This window comes from Rhinolophus sinicus, linkage group LG17 (genome assembly GCF_036562045.2).
Source record: "Rhinolophus sinicus isolate RSC01 linkage group LG17, ASM3656204v1, whole genome shotgun sequence".
In the NCBI taxonomy this organism is placed as follows: domain Eukaryota; kingdom Metazoa; phylum Chordata; class Mammalia; order Chiroptera; family Rhinolophidae; genus Rhinolophus; species Rhinolophus sinicus.
Genome location: NC_133766.1, coordinates 2,967,226 through 2,984,988, shown reverse-complemented (window position 1 = coordinate 2,984,988; position 17,763 = coordinate 2,967,226). Strand labels below are relative to the sequence as shown.

Here is a 17,763-nt window from a genome sequence, read left to right as displayed (position 1 = left end):
GGGGGGGGGCAGCAAACAGGTGCCACTGTGACCCCCGCTTGGGGCATCACAGTGCAGCTGAAAGCAGATTAAAATGAACCCTGAGGGCAAGCACACGGGAAGGTTGCCCCAAAGTAACGGAGACTGAGGAAACATGAGCTGGATGGGGGAGGCCTGGGGGGGTCCCAGATCCACCCTGGAGAAGGTGGTGATGCGGGAAGGCATCTGTGGAGGGAGGTAGAGAGGGCCCCAAGCCCCGTTAGCGCCATCTAATAGCTGTGACCTTCAGTCATAGGCTTTCTGGGTGTCAGATCCTGTCTTGGGCCAAACTACTTGGCCTGACCTGCCGAGTCCCTTAGGACCTGTCCCCTGCATTCTCTCCTGCCACTGCCTGACTCACAGTCACACCCTCTGCCTCCAGACTTCCCTGGGTGCCACCCTTCCTCCAGCCAAGGCTCTGCCTTGCTGAACTCCTGCGTGCACTTGGGAACCTGTGGACTGTAGAGAGTCCTCCATGCCGAGGGCGGAATTCGTATTTCTATTGTGATTTTAAGAAAGAACTAATAGTATAGGCAAGACTGAGTCATGGCAAAAATCACAATTAGAAAAGTTAAATATCAACACTGTAGCCCACGCCATGTTCAAAAGCAGCGTATGGTGAGTCTCAAAGGACGGGTGTGGCCCATGGAGGCTGTGACAGCTCGGTGAGCTGCACATTAAAGGTCTCTCTCCCCTCTCGGTTTTAAGCTGGGAAGTTCCCTCTGTAAGACTGTTTACAGATAGGAAGCAGGAAACCTGGACTTTGAATTGTGGACTTGAGTGAAGAAAAATCATCGTTCACAACTCATCCAACAGAGTACGTAGAAGAAAACTCTGGCTGATGATGCATTTCTTAGTTCTGCCCCCACCTAGTCCCAACAAAGTAAGGTTCCCATGGGATTTAGCCCAACTGTCCTATTATCACTGGCACTCTTAATGGGGTTAAGCAATTTGAGGTCAAAACCTCATTCTCAAGTTGCCGCGTTTCCCAAAGAGGCTCACTGATGCCTAGGAAGGGGAATGGGACCAAGGCTGCAGCGTACAGAGCATTTGGGAACTAATTTCTGGCACATGGATGGGGGCTGTGAGGGGCCGCACAGCCGCAGAGGTGGGGGGCCTGGGCTGCACCCCTCGGCTGGCTGCTGGAGGGCCGTCCGAGTTCTGGGATCCCATCTGAGAAGTCCCTGTCACGTATGTGGGAGCCCTGCGGCTTCTTAGAGTGACAGCCCACTCTCTCCCTGCAGCTGGGGTGGAATCAGGGCTTCTCTGTATGAATGACACTTCAGGGGGGACCCCTCCCCACCCTCCACAGCATAGGCTCAAGGCCAGAAAGCAAAGGTGTTTTCCTTAACCCCACGTCGGGCTCTCCGGTACCTGGGACGTGCAGAGGCTGTGGCTATTTATCTTGACACCCCTGCTAACAGCGGCAGAAGAGTGTCCATTACCCAGTTTCCTGAGTGGGCCCCGATGAGAGTATACAGAGCACCAGAGCCCTGCTGTCCTCTTGGGTGGCTGTGTGGACACTGCGGGGACAGCTGGAGCGACGGATCTACCTGTCCCCTGTGCTTTAGCTCATGCTGTTCCCATCCCAGGAGCACCTTGCTTCCTCCTCTCCAGCCACCTGTTCTGAAGGACCCACCCAGGATATGGGTCTTTCAAAAGCCTTCACTAATTACTCCTGCCCACTCTACTCTCTTCTCCAAAGTTCTAGAGCAGTGGTTGTCACCTGGGGCAGGGGGGAAGGGAGGTGATTTTGTCCCCAGGAGACATTTGGCATCCAGGGGGCAGGGACCAGGGGTGCTACCATGCACAAGGCAGCCCCCCCCTGCAAGAAAATGGTCCAGCCCCCAGAATGCCAAGGCTGAGAAACCCTGGTCCAGAGCAGTGGGCGTTGGAGGTTACACACACTTTAGAGCTCTGGTGTTCACTCTCCTGTGTGTCTTTTATCATGTCACGTGCAAAAATCTTGTCTCCCCTGTAAGACTGTGAGCTCAAACGCAGGGTTGTATGCTTCCTTTACATCCCAGGGAAGCCAGCCCAGCTGTGGGCACACTAGGTGACTGGGGGAGGAAGGGCAGAATGCTTTCCACACTGTGAACCTGGCCTTTCCAGGGCAGGGGCTGGCAGCTGAACTCCAGCCCTGTCTGTGTTGGGCTGGAATGGCCTGTGGCTGCATCCAGGCCCTGGGCTCTCCCTGGTGCACGTCTTACTCTACAAGATGTTTGAGGCAGCCCGTTATTCATCAGCCACCTTTAGGTGTTAACTGCACAAGCGCATGCTGGATGTGGTCCTTATTTTGGCCCTTTGCCCCCCGGGTAGAGCTCATCCTTTAGGGCAACTTGGTCACTAGCTGGTTATCAGAAGTCAGCTCTCCAGGGGAGGCAGACATGCAGATGTTGGATAAGAGGCGGGGTGGGGTAAGAGGTAGGACGGGCAACCGTTTTGTATTTACCTGAAGCTTCTCAATCAGAGGCGAGCTCTTCACCTTGACTTTCGGAGGATGGCTCGTGTTGGGTGATTTCTGTAGAGCAAATGGAGCAAAATATCAAATGAGTGAGGCGAAAGGAGATAGGGTTCTGGCTGGAGCTCAGAAGCCACGGGAGGGAGAGGAGAAGCTGGTTTCCCCAGTTCCCCACTGAGCTTCAGTGGCCCACGTACCTCACCAGAGCTAGGGGGACAGGGCTCCCCTTCCCCCTCCCTCCCTCTTGCATCTCTCCACTAGCAAGACCGCTTGAATCTATGAATGAGAGCAGGCTGGACAGACCTCCGAAATGTTCCAGGAGGAATGACTTCATGGTCATTGCGAGGGAACCCGCTATGTCCGCGGGGGAACTTATCCACCCCTCACAACGCTCAACACCATGAGTCAATAGTTGGAGGGAATTTCAAAGAGAAAGGGCAAAATGACCAACTGTCCTGTGGGTCACAAACCAAGCGAACCACAGACCAGGAGTGAACCCCGACAGAGGGATCTTTGAAATTCCTCTCTTACTTAAACTAATGATATTTTGGAAAATCCCACCAACGGTGTTGTTTATAAACGGTCGTTGTCCAAAACATTGAATCTTCATTCTGATTAAGCTGACATTTATTGAGCATCTAGTACATGGCAGCCATGGTGCTGGTTACACAAAGATGAATGTGATTTAGTCTCTGCCTTCTAGAAGTAGTCGATGGCATAGACACATATATAAAACTACGTGTGTGCTCTGTTAGCTGAATGTATGTAAAATTATGTCTTTAACTTTATGTTATCTAAAAAGATTGACTCCTTGCTTTGTGCCAAATCCCTACAATTGCATCTGGCTCCACAGGTGTGTTGACCCTCACAGGTAGGAATGATGACAGTGATGATGGTGGTGATGGCAGAGGAGAAGGTGAAGAAGAAGAGGCAGAAGGCTTCATGAACCTTCAGAGGCCAGGTAGGAGAGGGGTTTCCCTATGGTTTGGAGACCCACCCTGGATTCCCTGCCCCGCGTCCCCATACACTAATTTACCTGAATCATAAGAATAACACCAACCCCTAGAAATACTCTGAGATACGTATTGAATGAGATAATTGTATTTTAGTGAAGGAAGGAGGAGACTGATTCAGCTGAACTCCTGGGACCTTTTCAAGGTCCAGCATCGCAGGAGAGATGCTGCAATGGGACAGTCACTGGCTGGGACCCAGGAGGCCCCCGGCCCTTCTAATTCTGCTTCGAGGGGAGCTGGATGGAGGCCTGGGCCATAGCCTCTTCGACCGAGACCCAGGCGTGCAGGTGGGAACCAGTGATTCTAAGAAGCCCTGTAGCTCCCAGGGGCCTCTGGCCTCAGGTGTTTACACCGTTAGACGCGTTCCTACAGCAGTATTCCAGGGCGCCCTGTGTCCATGGTGAGGACAAACTGGGTTGTCCTTAACCTCTGTGTGTTACGCTGAAATCTCACATGAGCCAGCGTATCTGAAGATACCGTTTTTAGAAATTGCAACTACAATTTTGCTGACAAAGCTCATCTTGTGTAATACTATAAACGCGTCTCTTACCCAGCTGACTACTGTCTTCGGAAGAGAGTGGGAATTAATAAGCATGGCCCCTTCTCCACAGGACAGGGCTGGGAATCCAGCCCAGGTTCCACAAAATCCTTGTTGGTTTGAATTGAACTGACTGCAAAGCAGAATTCAAGAGCCGCTCATGCAGTTCCTGAGGACGGCAGCAGGTGGCAGCATTTCCTTTACCATTTAACAAGCGGCTCCCAACAAGTGGCACCGGCTGGGCAGGTAAACAACAGCCTTCCATCTTTCTATGTGGATGTGTATACGTCCATGTAAGACATTCCTATAATGTCTAGAATTATGGACCTGGTCTTTCAGAGGGGAGTGTTTTCAGCCCTTCCCTGGGCAGACGAGGCAGGGTCTGTGGCCACATTGAACCCCCTTTGGACTGGGTTCTCAAGAGATGGGTATCCTGGTCACCCTGTCTGCAGGCCGGTGCAGGCACAGGGAGAGGGCAGGGCTATGCATTAGGAATGAGGGGTAGTCTGACCGGCCCCCCCTTCAGGGCCCCCAGGCTCGGCATCAGGGCTCCTGCAGGCTCAGATGTGAGCATAGAAAGGAGAGGTGTGGGCAGCAGCCCCCCTCCAACCCAGCCAGATAAAGCTGGCCGCTCTTTTTATTTCTATGTGAATTTCAAGGCAACAAAAAGTCGCTGATCCTGGAAGCAGGGTCCCTCCCATGTGCAGGCAGCCTGTCACCCCAGGCGAGATCTCCTTTTAAAATCCACCCTCCTACTTATCCAGCCTTTGGCTGCTGTATGCCACTTAACTGCTGGCTGGTGCCCTGTGGGGTGAAACTTGCACATTTATTTCTCCCAGAGCCACTGGACTAACCCAACTCACTCGGCTTTTATCTGGGGAATAAAACATCCCCAACTGGCCCCATCATGTCTGGCTAGAGCCCTTGTCCCATTTTGCAACAAAGGAAGCAGGCCCAGTGTGGTGCAGGGACTCTCTGTCCAAGTCCAGGCCATCAGGGGGCAGTCTCACAGCAGTCATGGCCTCAGCCTGTCCCAGCATAGACCCCGAGCCCAGGGGGTGGCGGTCACAAGGAGAAGTGGCCCTCGGGCAGCTCTTGGTGTGCGTTTGGTCACAGCCTTGCCTGCTAACCCCTCGAAGCCACAGAAGCATGATGTCAGCGCTAGAGACCCAATAAAAAATGTAGTGGTTTTTTTCCTTTTGAAAACAGTGTATTTTAAAACTGTGCTTCTCGGGCTTCTCATTCTAGAAGAAGATGCTTATTTGGTCTGGGGGTATTCTCAGAGCAGATGGGGCTCTAGACCGCTGCCCCACAGTTGACCAGGAGCAGCTGTGAGTTTCTGCTTTATTTGATGGGCTTCTGCGTATAAGCTGTGAGAGGACAAAAAGGTTGAAAACCACTGAACTACTCCAAATGTTTCGTTTTATAGGGAAGAAAACGGAGGCACCCGGAGGCTGGCCCAGGTTCGCACAGGTATGCAGTGTCTGTTGTTGGGGCGCTGGTCCCCAGAAAGGAAGGGCAGGGGAGAGGTGGCTACAGTGGGAGGTGGGCCCTGTCTGTGGGTGGCTCGGCCTGTTTTGGGCTTGGCCTCCCAGGTTGGACGAGAGAACAAGCAAATTCACTTCTGGCAGGGACCGCGACCCCCATGAAGGCTCATGGGCTGCTGGGACGGGGCGTGGAGGAGTTCAACTCTCTTACGGCTGCAACGAGACAACGAAGCACAGGTGAGCATGCAGCCGGGGTTTATTGCTGGCTATGGCCTAGGAGACCAGAGCTTTTCTCATGGTGGTAACGTTGGCTGTTTGTATCTGAGGGCAACGAGGCCTCCTGTGCGCTCTGTTTCCTTCCCATGATCCAGAACAATAGCCAGCCTTCCCAAGATGCCATGGGATTCTCACGTTACAATTCTGCCTGATGTAAACGAGCCCCGGTACCCAGGTGCCTCTCCACCTGGAAGATCATTTATGTCAGACATGGGAGCGAAGCTTAACTTTCGCGGCTCCTGCATGGGGTGTGTGTGTAACACTATAGGGTCCGTTCTCTTTGCCGAAATTCCCAGGCTTGAAAAATAGTGTTCCCATCCCTGACGAATCACAAAGGGCGCTCAGGGACAGGGAGCAGAAGGAGCCTCAGTTTCAGAGTCAAGGACTCAGGAAGCATTTAGAAGAGAAGCTTCATTCCTGACTCTGGAATGGAGACATCGCCCACACAGCTTTTGCGGTCAAAACATGTGGATTTGGGGCCCTTCCTCTAAGAAGGAGAGTCCATAGCAGCAGCGAGCTGTGCACTTACCTCTCCACCATTCTGGCCCAGTTCTACCCTGGGGGGGAACAGGGGGAGGGAGCAGGGCGGTTTCCTTCTGGTTGGTTTACTGGCTGGCATCTGGAGGGAGGGTGACAGACAGACACACAGAGAAAAAGAGAGCGAATCAGGCTCTAGGGAGGGAGAGGAAGGAAGTGGAAACTGGTTTTTAGGAATGCTCAGGGAAGTCTGGAGGAGAAAAGAATGGAGGCAGGGCTGGCATGTCTTTGAGGCTGGCCATTAACGCGGTAAATGGATCCTGTTCAGCCATCTGTCTACCCCTGTGGACTTGCGGCCTCTCCTAGTCCTTTCCTGCTGGAGGATCCTTTTTTACTGCAGATCCATTGACCTGAAATAACATCTCAGAACGAAACCCACATCCAGTTTCCAAACCCTGCCAGCACCTTTGAGCAATACTGTGTTTTACCCTTTATGACATCCCCATAATGTCTAGAAATGGTGGACCACTTTTTCAGACAGGAAAACAAAAGTGCAAAATAACACACCTATAAAAGCACACAACCGCACTCTCATTTGCCCCAAGGGGCCACGGTAAACCGCCCCCACCTCGGGGTGCCCTTCCCGCATTTCACGTCTAGTGAGCTCCTCAAACTCGGTGAGTCCATCTCTCCCATGTGACGACCCCCTTTGGACACTGTCCTTCTGATCCTTCTAGAATCCACTGGTCCCCGGATCCCTTTCCTTCCTATTGCAACGTGCTTCCCTGCCTTCTTTGCTCGTGGCAGGGCTGCTGTGGGAACCTCTTTGTTCTGAGCCAGCCCAGGCCTGGCACAGCCGTGCGAGACCTAAGTCTCTCCCAGGGGCCAGTCAAGGTGGAGAGGAATCCAGACTCCACCGCTGGCGGCAGGCTGGCCAGCTCTCTGCCCGTTTCCCCCTCCTGGACAGAGTGTAAGCCTCCCTCCGCTGGCAGAGGCCCTGTCCGGCCAGCAGTGGCGACATTCCTTACATTCAGGGGGACCCCTCTGTGGCTTCTCTTCCTAATTTGGTAATTACCAAGCCTCCCCCTCCCTCTCCTCTGGGCCTGACCCAGACATCCCCTTCCTCCAGCCCCCTCCCCTCCCCTCCCAAAGAGGGGCTGCGAAACAGCCTGACTCACCTCCTTTGCTGCTGCCTCCTGCTCCCTGAACCGCCCGGCCAGCTGGGCCACCGAGGGAGGCGCCGAGCTGTCCACACTGGCGTTGGTCTCCGCGGGTCTTTCCTGCAAACCAAGGGGAAGCGACAGTTAACAACAGATGGACACTCGGCTCTGGGCATCTTATTTGGTGGTCACAGGCAGGGGGGTTGTGACAAGGAGGTCTTTTAACAGCATTTTGCAATCGGCTCCCTCCTGCATGCAAAGATTTTTAAAATACCATTCAGTCGACCGACCCGCAGTTGTGAGTATGACCCTCGTCAGGCTGGTCTGTGGATTAGATGCTTTACTATGTCTCTGAAGTACCGGGACAAGGCCTGGCATGTTGTAAACGCTTTGGGAGGGTTGTTATGACTTCAGGCCATGGAGTGAGTCCTTCCCGGAGCCCTCCTGACGGTTTCAGTTAGGAGTTTGCTCTCCTCAGCGTCCTTGTCCTAACCCAGACGCTCGCCCCTTCGCCCTGCGGTTCCTTTTTGCTGAAGTAACTTGGCTTCTCCAAGCTGCTCTGCCACCGGGGCAGGCCATCGGGTCCCTGTGACCACCCCTCCCCTGGACACCGTTCACTCGCGTGGGCCGTTTGTCACCCCACTTCTGCGATGTTACACTCGGCCTGCATAGCCACCTGGCTTTAATTATGGTTCTTAAATATCCAGACCCAGAGACGTTAGGCTTTTGTTTTTTTGTGACCATGATGACGGCATTTCTTGCACAGATTGTAAACTCCCTCTCCAGGCTGCCTGCCCAAACCGGGAGGGTCTGGGCAGCGGCTGAACTGAGCAAGCCCAGCTCTGTCTTTCCCTGGGGCCTGTGGCCTGCAAACACAGGGCACGCACCCCTCCCTGTGTCCTGCAGCCTGCCTCCCTATGTCCCCCCACCCCTGTACTTCCTAGACCCTCCTTTTTGTGCTAAAAGTGTCCCCACGCTTTATTGTTTGGGTGTCCCCCTCCAAAGTAGCTGTCATCAATCCTGGTATGGCGCTGCCCCCTCGGAGCAGGGCAGGGGCAGAGCCATACTGGGGTATACGGGGGCAAAGTATCGTGCAGAAGGCTGGTTTAGAGCTGGGGAAGAAGGCGGGGCCATGGGCCGTCAGGCCTGTGAACACTGTTCTGGACAAAGGCCTCCTTTACTGTTTCCTGCTGTCATCCAAGTTCATCCCCATCCCAGCCTGAACACCGAAACGCTGACTTTGCGTGAAGACGTAAAAGGATTCACCTCTATTCCAGATGCCGACTTCCCCATCACGCTGGGAAACCTCTCCATCACCCTGGCTCGTGCCCAGCTGGCACAGGGCACAGGACGCACACCGTCTGAGCACACGCGCTGCGTCGGGAGCGCTCAGAGGCAAACAGACGACTGTCCCTCTGGAACAACAGCCTCGGGACCCTGTGGCTAATGGAGCCGCTCCTGGCAGGACGCCGGGCCAGTGGGTCTGTCCATCTGCCTAACTTCCTGCCCCCAGAGCAGATCCGTCTCTCTGTCCACGGGTCCTGCCGACCGCGCACTTGACCTCGGCTCCAAGGGCGCCCATCACTGGCGGTGCAGGAAGATACATTCCAGATAAAAATAGAGCCACACAGGAATCAAGAACTTCTCCTGAACTTCCCTGTCTGGAAACAGGGCTGGGTAAAGGGCGCAGAGGCGAGGAAACAAAGAGGCTTCTGGGAGCATTTAGGGCTTAAAAGCAGGGTTGAAGGTAAGATTATAATCCATCTGAGTTTATTTTCCTGGACCCCAATGAATGGGCTTCCTTTAGAATGCCTGAGGACGCCAGAGCTTGTTGAAGCCTGGGAAATCCACGCACCACCAGCCCCTCTCCAGACACTTCTCAGTCCATGTGTGGAGGACTGATTATTGCCTTCTACCAGCTGGGCACATTGCAGCCCAGAGAGGGCAAGCAACTTAGGCAGAGTCACACAGGAGAAGCTAAGTGGATTAATATGTGAAACACATATTGATAATCCAGCAATGGACATCAGTTAAGGAGCATAATTTGTGAAGGTGCTTTGCAACCTGTAAAGTGTTACATAAATAGTGAAAGGTATTAGCCACTGGGTTGCACAGGCGCAGTGGGAGAGGCATGGCCTTGGGGACAGGCAGGGGCCAGTGGCTCAGCCTGTTTGCGGTTTGGCCTGTATTTCTGCCTTGTGGTTCTGGCAAGTACCCCTGCTAACCCCCGCCCGCTGCATTCATCAGCTCACCATCGTAGCCCCAGGCGGGTGAGTGACCCCTGCAGGAGCTCCCTCGGACCTGAGGCTGGTTTGGTAAGGCCGTGCTCTCAACTGGACTGTGTTCTTAGTGCCACGAAGGACTTTGGTGGCCTCACTGTGCCCCCGACTTTCCTGGGACCCCTCAGCCTCCCTGGGACTAAGTGCTGTCTCTGTTCCTAAGAGGTCTGTCAGCTGTCTAACACAGAGTCCAGGGTGCTTTCTTCCCAGCCTGTGGAGTCAGGGCCAGGCACCTGCTCCCAGCCTCTGACACCCTCGCTCCTCTCTCTGACCACGCCCAGCTGCAGGCCCCTCCCTGCCTGTCTCCACCCTCTGGGTCTCGATCATGGCTTTGACCTGAGCTGTCTTTCCTTCTTGGGCCAATCTCCATGTCTCAAGCCTGTTTTCTGGTCTCATGTCCCTTTGTATCCTGCTTTAGTTGACACTCATCTTTACAGACGGCAGACCTCCAGTCCATCTCCCTGGGCCCAGATCTTGCTTACCAAGCCCTCTGGGCCACCATGCCAGCCCAGCTCAGCTTGAAAACCACAACTGACTTTGCCAAGACCAGAAGACATCACCTCTGTGATTCACTTTCCATCTGTACGGGGCTTTTCTTCTGAGAGTCGTGGAGCCACGTGTCAGGACGGCATGGAAGTCCCCGGTGTTCCCGAACTGAGTAAACACAAGTTGGAGTCTGCCAGCCGTCCCCATGGTGGAACCTTGTGGACAGCCCCAGTCGGGCTCTGCCCGCCCCCTGCTTGGCCCATTTCTCCATCCTCCTCCTCGATCTGAGGTCTGCATATGTCATGGTCCCTGGGCCACGGTTTAGGGACGTGAGGCTTCCTTACCTAGAGCTTGGGAAGAGAAGCAAGGAGAAGCCTCTCCCTGGGCGCTGAGGAGCCCCTGCCCTCAGCTAAAAGGAGGGTTCTCTTGCTCACCAGCAACAGGCCAGGTGACCCCCTAGCCCCGGAAGTATCAGGTCCGCTGGCTTCTTGCTCTTCTAGAACTGAGATGGATCATGTGTGGCACTCAGCCCTTCCAGTACGACCAGCCCTAAACCGTCACTGCAAAAGGGTCGACAGACAGTCTCTTTGGGCTGCTGCAATGAATCCAGAGCCTTCTTTACACTCTCACCTTATCCTGACTCTTCAGTTCACCCCAACATTCATCTGTTAGCATCCGAGATGAAGGGAACGGCCCTGGACTGGGAGCCAGGTCAGCCCGTTCAACCTACATACATACTCAGAACGACGGCTACGTGGGAGCCATGGTCCTTATAGCACTCAAAACGGTTCCTGTCACCCTCTCAACACCTCTTCTCCAAGAGGAAACACCCAGACTTGCTCGGTAACTTGCTATTCAAGTCAGTAAGTGCTGGCCCCGAGTTACCTGGATTCCAGGGCTCAGGCCTTCCCACCCCACCCCACTGAACCAACTGCAGACCTCTGCTGGGGGGCGGCCCTCCTCACCTCCACTCTCCCAGGCCCTCGGCGACAGCAGGGAACCAGACAGAATCTTGTCTTTAAAGAGCTGCCATTCCAGCGAGAGAAGCAAACAATAAACATATACACAGGTAAACAGATAAGTCACTCATTAAATGCCGTGAAAAAGATAAAATAGGGCCCTTTTTCTACGGGGGTGTGGGAACACATCTCAGAGGAGGGGCATCTGAGTTGGGTCCCAGCTGGGGAAAAGCTGGGGGAAACCATTCTGAGCAGAAAGAAGACAGGAACAAGACAAAAAAAAAGACGAGTGTGGCAGGAACGTGATGGATACAGGACTGGAGAAAAGGCGCAGAAGACCCAGAGCCAGACCAGGCAGAGCATGTCTGTGAACACGGATCGAATATTTCACATAAGACCAAAGAAGTCCCAAATACCCCCTCCCTACCCACGTGTAGGCTTTAGGGATCTGAAAATGGCAGGTCCTTGCCTCTGAGATTCTCTCCCACGGGAAAACCCAGGTAAGGTACTCTGCCCACACAGGCCACAGACTGGGGTGTGTCCCTCTGTGGGACCTCCCAGGACTGCAGCCCAGTGGCCTGGACAGGGCTTAGCAGCCCTCAGCGGGACTCAGTGCTGACTGCTGCAGGGGCTCCAGAACCAGTAAAGCCCACAGCCTCAGGTGCCTGGCGGGGCATCCAGGTGGAGTAGGCGGGGCTAGCGCTTAGTGTCCAGGTGCATTTCCAGGGACAGTAGGGACAACAGAAATGGGAGGTTCATTCTGCATGTCACTGTGGTGACAGGACCTCATCAATGCGATTTGGGAGGTCGCGTGTATGCACTTTCTCAGACACGTGCTAACTGTTGTGCAGGCACAGGGAAAAAAGTTTGTTTCGAGTCTGCAGGGGTTGGGGATGCACAGGGACAATATGACAGAAGTGGAAAGGACTAATTCAGACTCTCTTTCCAGCGGCCTCTCCCACGAAGGCCAGAGTGGGAAGGGCCCTGTACCAAGGTCCGTGCAAAGTCAGTGGAGGTTTTTAAGCAAAAGAACAAAACCACTGGATTTATCTCAGTGATCCCTCTGGCTGCAGAATGCAAGATGGATGGGCGGGGTAGGGTCTGTGGGGATGGAGAGCCGTGACAGGACTCAATTTAGGAGCCAGGATTGCCCAGAACCAGTGACTGACCAGGGAGGCTCAGGGAGGAGTCCAGATGCCCAGCCCTGGCTACTGGCTGGACAGGGGTGCTGTTTGCAGAGAAAGATGGGGAGCCCAGGGGAGAGCAGAGCAGGGCTGGGAGCAAGAGGTGAGAGGTGGCCTGCAGAGAAAAGTGCTCGGAAAGGGCGAGTGGACAGAGCAGAGGGGCCAGGACAGACCCTGGAGAACCTGCTGGGGATTTTTGGAGTCAGACAAACCTGGGTTTGAAACTTGGCTCCTGTGACCAGGTGATGGCCCAGCCTGAAGACAGGCAGGGCGAGCTAGGGGGCCCAGGCGCTGGAGAGCGTGCTGGGGGAGTGGTCTCGCCCCCTTTTCTCTTCTCATTCTTCCCCCACTAGTGGGTGTGCAGAGGGGAGGGGAGTCAGTGTGGCAGCCTCTGACCAGCTCTGCTCGCTTTTCTTTTTAGGGAAAAGGGAGAGTTGCAAGAAGTAGCTCTGTGTGGCTGGCAGGGGTGACGCACACGGGCTCCCCCAAAACCAGCAAGAGTACCTACAGCTTATCGCCCTTCAGGGAAGTTCAGCACCCCCTGTCACATGCTCCTCTCACACTGGCCGGTCCCAGAAGAAGCTCAGTGTCACTAAGAGCCCCCAGGAGGCCCCACAAGTCACTAGGGGCCATTTCTGCTTCTCAAGTGGGAGTGACCGTTTGTGTGTGTGTCCTGGGGTCTGGGACATTTGCCCTTCAGGCCGTAGCAGAAAGCTGAGGCGTAACTTCTAAGATTAGAACAAGTTGTCCAAGGACCTGAGCCTACCTCCCGGTCAGCTGCAGCCTCTCCTGTTACAGCAGCTCCCCTCCCCTCCCCTCCCCTCCTCGCCCCTCCCCTCCTCACCCCTCCCCTGCAGGCAGGAGCTGGACTCATAGCAGGGAGCCCCTCTGGATGCTCTGTGTTGGGGGCACTGTGGTTCTGGGCCCTCTGCTCCCCCTTTTGTTTTACCACATCTTGGCTTCATTCATTCATTCATTCATTCATTCATTCATTCATTCATGCTTCCTGTGTGCCAGGATATAGCCACGAGCAAGGAGAAACAGGTCCTTTCCTAATGGAAGTGACAGTCCAGTGAGGGAGACAGACATTCAAAACTTCATTATTTTTACCCCAGTTTATTACTTATTAGGGCGATAAGAGCCTTAGCGGGAACGGAGTAGGAGAGCCAGTGACAAGGGGACCGGACCCAAGGAGGTGACGTTGAAACCCACATCTGCAAGATCAGAGAAGTGAGCCAAGCGAAAGTGTGTGGCGGACGCTGGGAGGCAGGAGAGCAGAAGCGAATGGAAGGAGGCGTGAGCGGCCAGCACACAAGGAGCTTATTCAATGCCTACGACTTTGCTGTAAGCCCATGATTGGTCATGGCCCCGTCCCCTGGCCCACAAGGTGGCCCATAGTAAGTGCTCAATAAATGCCATGAATGAAACTGAATGAATGAATGAATGAAGCCTCTGTCAACCAGCATCCCTGGGCCGACGTTGTGAGGGCTTCATACCTATAGATCAGGATCTTGAAGTGAAAATGGACACAGAGTGTCAGCCAGGGTTGACTCTGAGGACACTAGGCTTGGCTATTTTCACTAAGATTCATTGGCTCATCCAAGGTCCCTGGAAGAGTAACCCGAGGGCAAAGAATGAGACCTTCCCTGCCGAATGCCACACTAACCACCCGAGCCTCCAGTCTCTCCTTGGAGCTAAAAATCCATTCCACTTTCCTGTCCCCATCTCTGGGTACCTGTCTTCTCCAGTTTTAACAACCCCGTCTACCCTACACATGACATAGCTACAATCATACTTAAAATTGGTCTATTTCTTTATCTAGTGTGCTTGCGTCTTCCTATAGGCCGTTGATATTTTCAGATACATTCCAGGAAGGAGCAAACTGAGGTAAAGGGAGGTGTGGGTCCCATATGACGACAGAGCCCACATCTCTGGTCTGTCCTCCAAGCCTTAGCTGCCCGGGGAGGCTCCAGGCAGGAGCCCACAGTGTCTGCAAAGCACGGGACAGACTCTACGTGCCCCAGAAGCCTGTTCAGCTCGGACGGAGCCAAAGGGGTCTTGACGCTGTTATTTTTATTATCTTTCCCATCTCCCCTTGCTACACCCTCCAAAGAAGAGACAAGAAAGGAAGTGCCCAAATGAGCTGAGTTCCTTCACTTGAAAGGTCTTTTGGGTTTTATAGAGCAAAACAGCTGCCCTCCTGGCACGAAGAGGGGACATTGGGAGGGTGGGGGTTTGGCCTTCAGCCTGCAGAGGCTTGTTGATGGCCGGACCTCTCTCCGCCTGCCCTTCCCTCTGGCGGCTCCCTTTGGGCCTGGGGCTGGCTCCTGGGGTGTCCCCTCCAGGTACCAACTGAGGGCACACAGGGGTGGCAGTGCCATGTGTCCCGCCCTGTGTGCCGTGAGTGACTGGGGCTGCTCAGGTGTCCTCTGTGCCCAGCATCATCAGCAGGCATGCTGAGTGATTCTGTCTACACCCCCGGTTACCATAGCCCACGTGTCTCTCTGGAGAAGCTGGTTTTGAATCGGCAGTAGTAGCCTTTTGTCGTGTATTTTCTCAAGAATAAAGCAGCCAATTTACTGAATGCGAATTGTGCCAGGCACTGTGCATCTTGTGGTGGTGACATGACTGTCCACAGTTGTCAGCATTCATCACATTGTACTTATTAAGGTGAGTTTTATTCTATGTTCATTTTATCTCATAACTGTGATAAAAACATTTTAATTTTTGGAAAGTACACATCATCGTTCCTGTTCTTTTTAAAGGTTGAGGCTCACCCCGTCAGCGGGAGGTCTGCTTTCCTTTGCCTTGGGGCTCGGGCACTGTGCTGAGTCCTAGGGAGCCGGCCCCCATGGGCCCCACGGCGTGGGCAAGAAGGTGCCATGGCCACTGGAGGATGGCAGCTGCTGGGAGAGGGCTGCACCCAGCCACTCCTGTCCACCTCAGGGCAGCCGCCAGCACTCAGGAAGCAAGAGCAGCGAAGACGTCACGGAATTTGGGGCTGGACAACCCAGGTTTGAGTCCCGCGCCACGATTTACGGCTTGTGGGATTGAGGCAGCTGACTTGCCTGCTTAGAGTCTCATCTGTAAAATGCTGCTTCAAAAGGGGGGTCGTGCGGATGCTCGGAGATAGTGTTTGATCATACAGTTTGGGTCCAAATCCCAACTCTGCCTCTTAGTAGATGTGTGATCTTAGGCAAGACATTTAGCTTCACTGAGCCTCAGTTTCCCCACTTGTAAAATAAGGCACGTACCTCATCTGATTGTCATAAAGACCAGATGAGGTAACACACATAAGGCCCCAGCATGTGATCAGTTTTCCCTCCCATTTTAGCTGTTGCTGTTGTCACCTAAGACACTGATTGCCACGCAGTAGGTGTCAGTTGGAATGTGGGCTCCCTTGCGCCCTTGTAGGGGTGCCAGGCTGTTGCCAGTTGGTCCTGAAGAATTCATTGCATGGGGGTCGTAGGGATCTGCTGCTGCCATTTGCATCCCACCCTGCAGGACAGGCGCTGCCTCTCAGTGGCAGAGCAGTTTACAAACGGGAACATCCTGAATCCCACAACGTTGCAGACCAAATGGGGTGTGAGTCTGAACTCCAGTTACGAGTCGCCCAACTCATAGCAGGGCCGTACGCATGCTCTTGGCAGGTGGGGTGGGGTAACGGCACAGGACCAGCCATCAGAAGGAAGCCAGCTTCTGGCTTCTGTAGTGGGGAGGGTCTCACCTACCACATAGGGCCCTGCACCATGAAGGGGCCAGGAAAGGAGAGCCCCGTGGCCGGAGCCTGAGGGCTGTGTCTGCCCTGGCGTCCCAGCCTGACCAGGCAAGTTTCTCAAGTGGGAGCGGACCCCTCAGGGGCTCTGGTGGGTGAATGGCTGGAGCAGCAGCTCTCCAGGGGACACATGTGGGTCCAAGGGTGAGGGAGTGGGAATAAGGGGTTAAGTCTGTGGGCAGACACGCTCTGTCCTGTAGGTCAGAAGGGAGGGTCCAGATGCTTTATTTCAAGAGCTGAGCAGACTGGGGACCCGGAGGCCACTGACCCAGCCATCGGGGAGCTGTGTGAACTCTCCACACCCCCTCAGCCCTTCTGCTTCCTCATCTGTGAGAAGAGGGGCTCGCAAAGATGCTCCCTGAGGCCCAAGTAAGGAGCGGGCTGGCTCCCTCTTTCCTTTTTGAATTTGCCATCACTGTGAAGAAACTCGAGGCCACTTAGGTTATCTTTCTCCTGTAGATGACAACGCAGGGGGACAACTGGAGTTCCGGCAGAACTGGGGAAACTGCCAGGAAGTTCAGAACCCCGAGGAAACGCAGCCCTGTACCCCCAACCTGCTCACACAGGAGCCCTCCTCCTCCCCCTTCCAGAGACGATTCTCAGAGTGGAACCCTCTCCCATCCTCAAACCAGAATCAAGTGCAGGTTTGTTCCAAATGAGAGACTCCGGGTCAGAGTTTCAGGAGAGGAGATGGCACGGCTGAAATAGCCTAGGAGGCTTTTAAAAGCAGTTAAGAGGCAAGTGGATGAGAAGCCAGTAACAAAGGGAACTCCGGTCAATAATATTGTGCTAAGTTTGCATGGTGACAGGTGCTTACTAGACGGAGTGAGGTGATCACATTGTCAGGTACATAAATGTCCAAACATTCTGTTGCACGCCTGAAACTAACATAATATTGTATGCCAACTACTTAAATTAAAAAAAAATAAAGAACTACGACCAAGCTGGATCAAGGGATTCAAAGCCGAAAGAAGCATAACTGTCAAGAAAAAATAAACGGGAGAGAGGGGTGGGGACACGCCTGCCCAGCAAGGGGAGACTACCCCTCACTTTGGTTTTCTCGGGCAAGGCAGACAAAGAAGGAATCACTGCAGGTTTTCTTTTCTTTCATTCACACCCTTAGCCATGTTACTTTTTTGCTGTCTGTGACACGGGCGGGAGGCGGGGGGTGGGGGGCAGGAGGGCCTCGGAGACTAGAATGGGCCTCCAGGGATGCCTCATGTCTCTTCACTAACCTCCAGGGGAAGCAACTTTCTGGGGCCCTGTGAGAGGCAGGGGCTCCAAGCTCAGAGCAGAAGTCCCTCCCAGGACACCCGAGAAAGAGCTTCCCAGTAGCAGGCAGAGAATCGTCCTGGCCCCAGCCCGACGCATTGAGTACAAGGTACAAGATACAAACACACTGGCCTCCCTGTGCTGCCCTCTTACTGGCGGCTGGGCCGCCTGTTACCGCACGCATGAGAAATCTCTCTGGACACTGGCCTGCATGCTCCTTGTAGAGACAGCCGCCACAGGACTCACAAGGTGATTTGGTTTTCTTATCGACAGTGGAGCCGCATTCAGCCCAGGCTTGACTTTCTCCCATCACTGCCTCCACCACCCTCCACACCCCCACACACTTCCTGGTGCCTCCTGGGAGCTGGGCCTTTCCCA

At 54.2% G+C, this 17,763-nt stretch overlaps 1 protein-coding gene across 4 annotated transcripts in view; it reads right to left on the bottom strand.

The window, feature by feature from the left end:
- The window catches only part of RCSD1 (RCSD domain containing 1), a 48,579-nt gene that overhangs the window by 8,607 nt on the left and 22,209 nt on the right, over positions 1–17,763 (bottom strand). For 2 of the 4 annotated variants that reach the window (XM_074321973.1, XM_019747402.2), the window contains 3 exons: positions 7,449–7,550; positions 6,323–6,412; positions 2,471–2,539 (listed from right to left, as the gene is read on the bottom strand). In XM_074321973.1, the coding sequence (XP_074178074.1) occupies positions 2,471–2,539; positions 6,323–6,412; positions 7,449–7,550 (261 nt within the window). Of the gene's footprint in view, positions 1–2,470; positions 2,540–6,322; positions 6,413–7,448; positions 7,551–8,696; positions 8,925–17,763 lie in introns of those variants that run through there. The other 2 variants (XM_074321972.1, XM_019747403.2) reach the window with 2 other exon arrangements.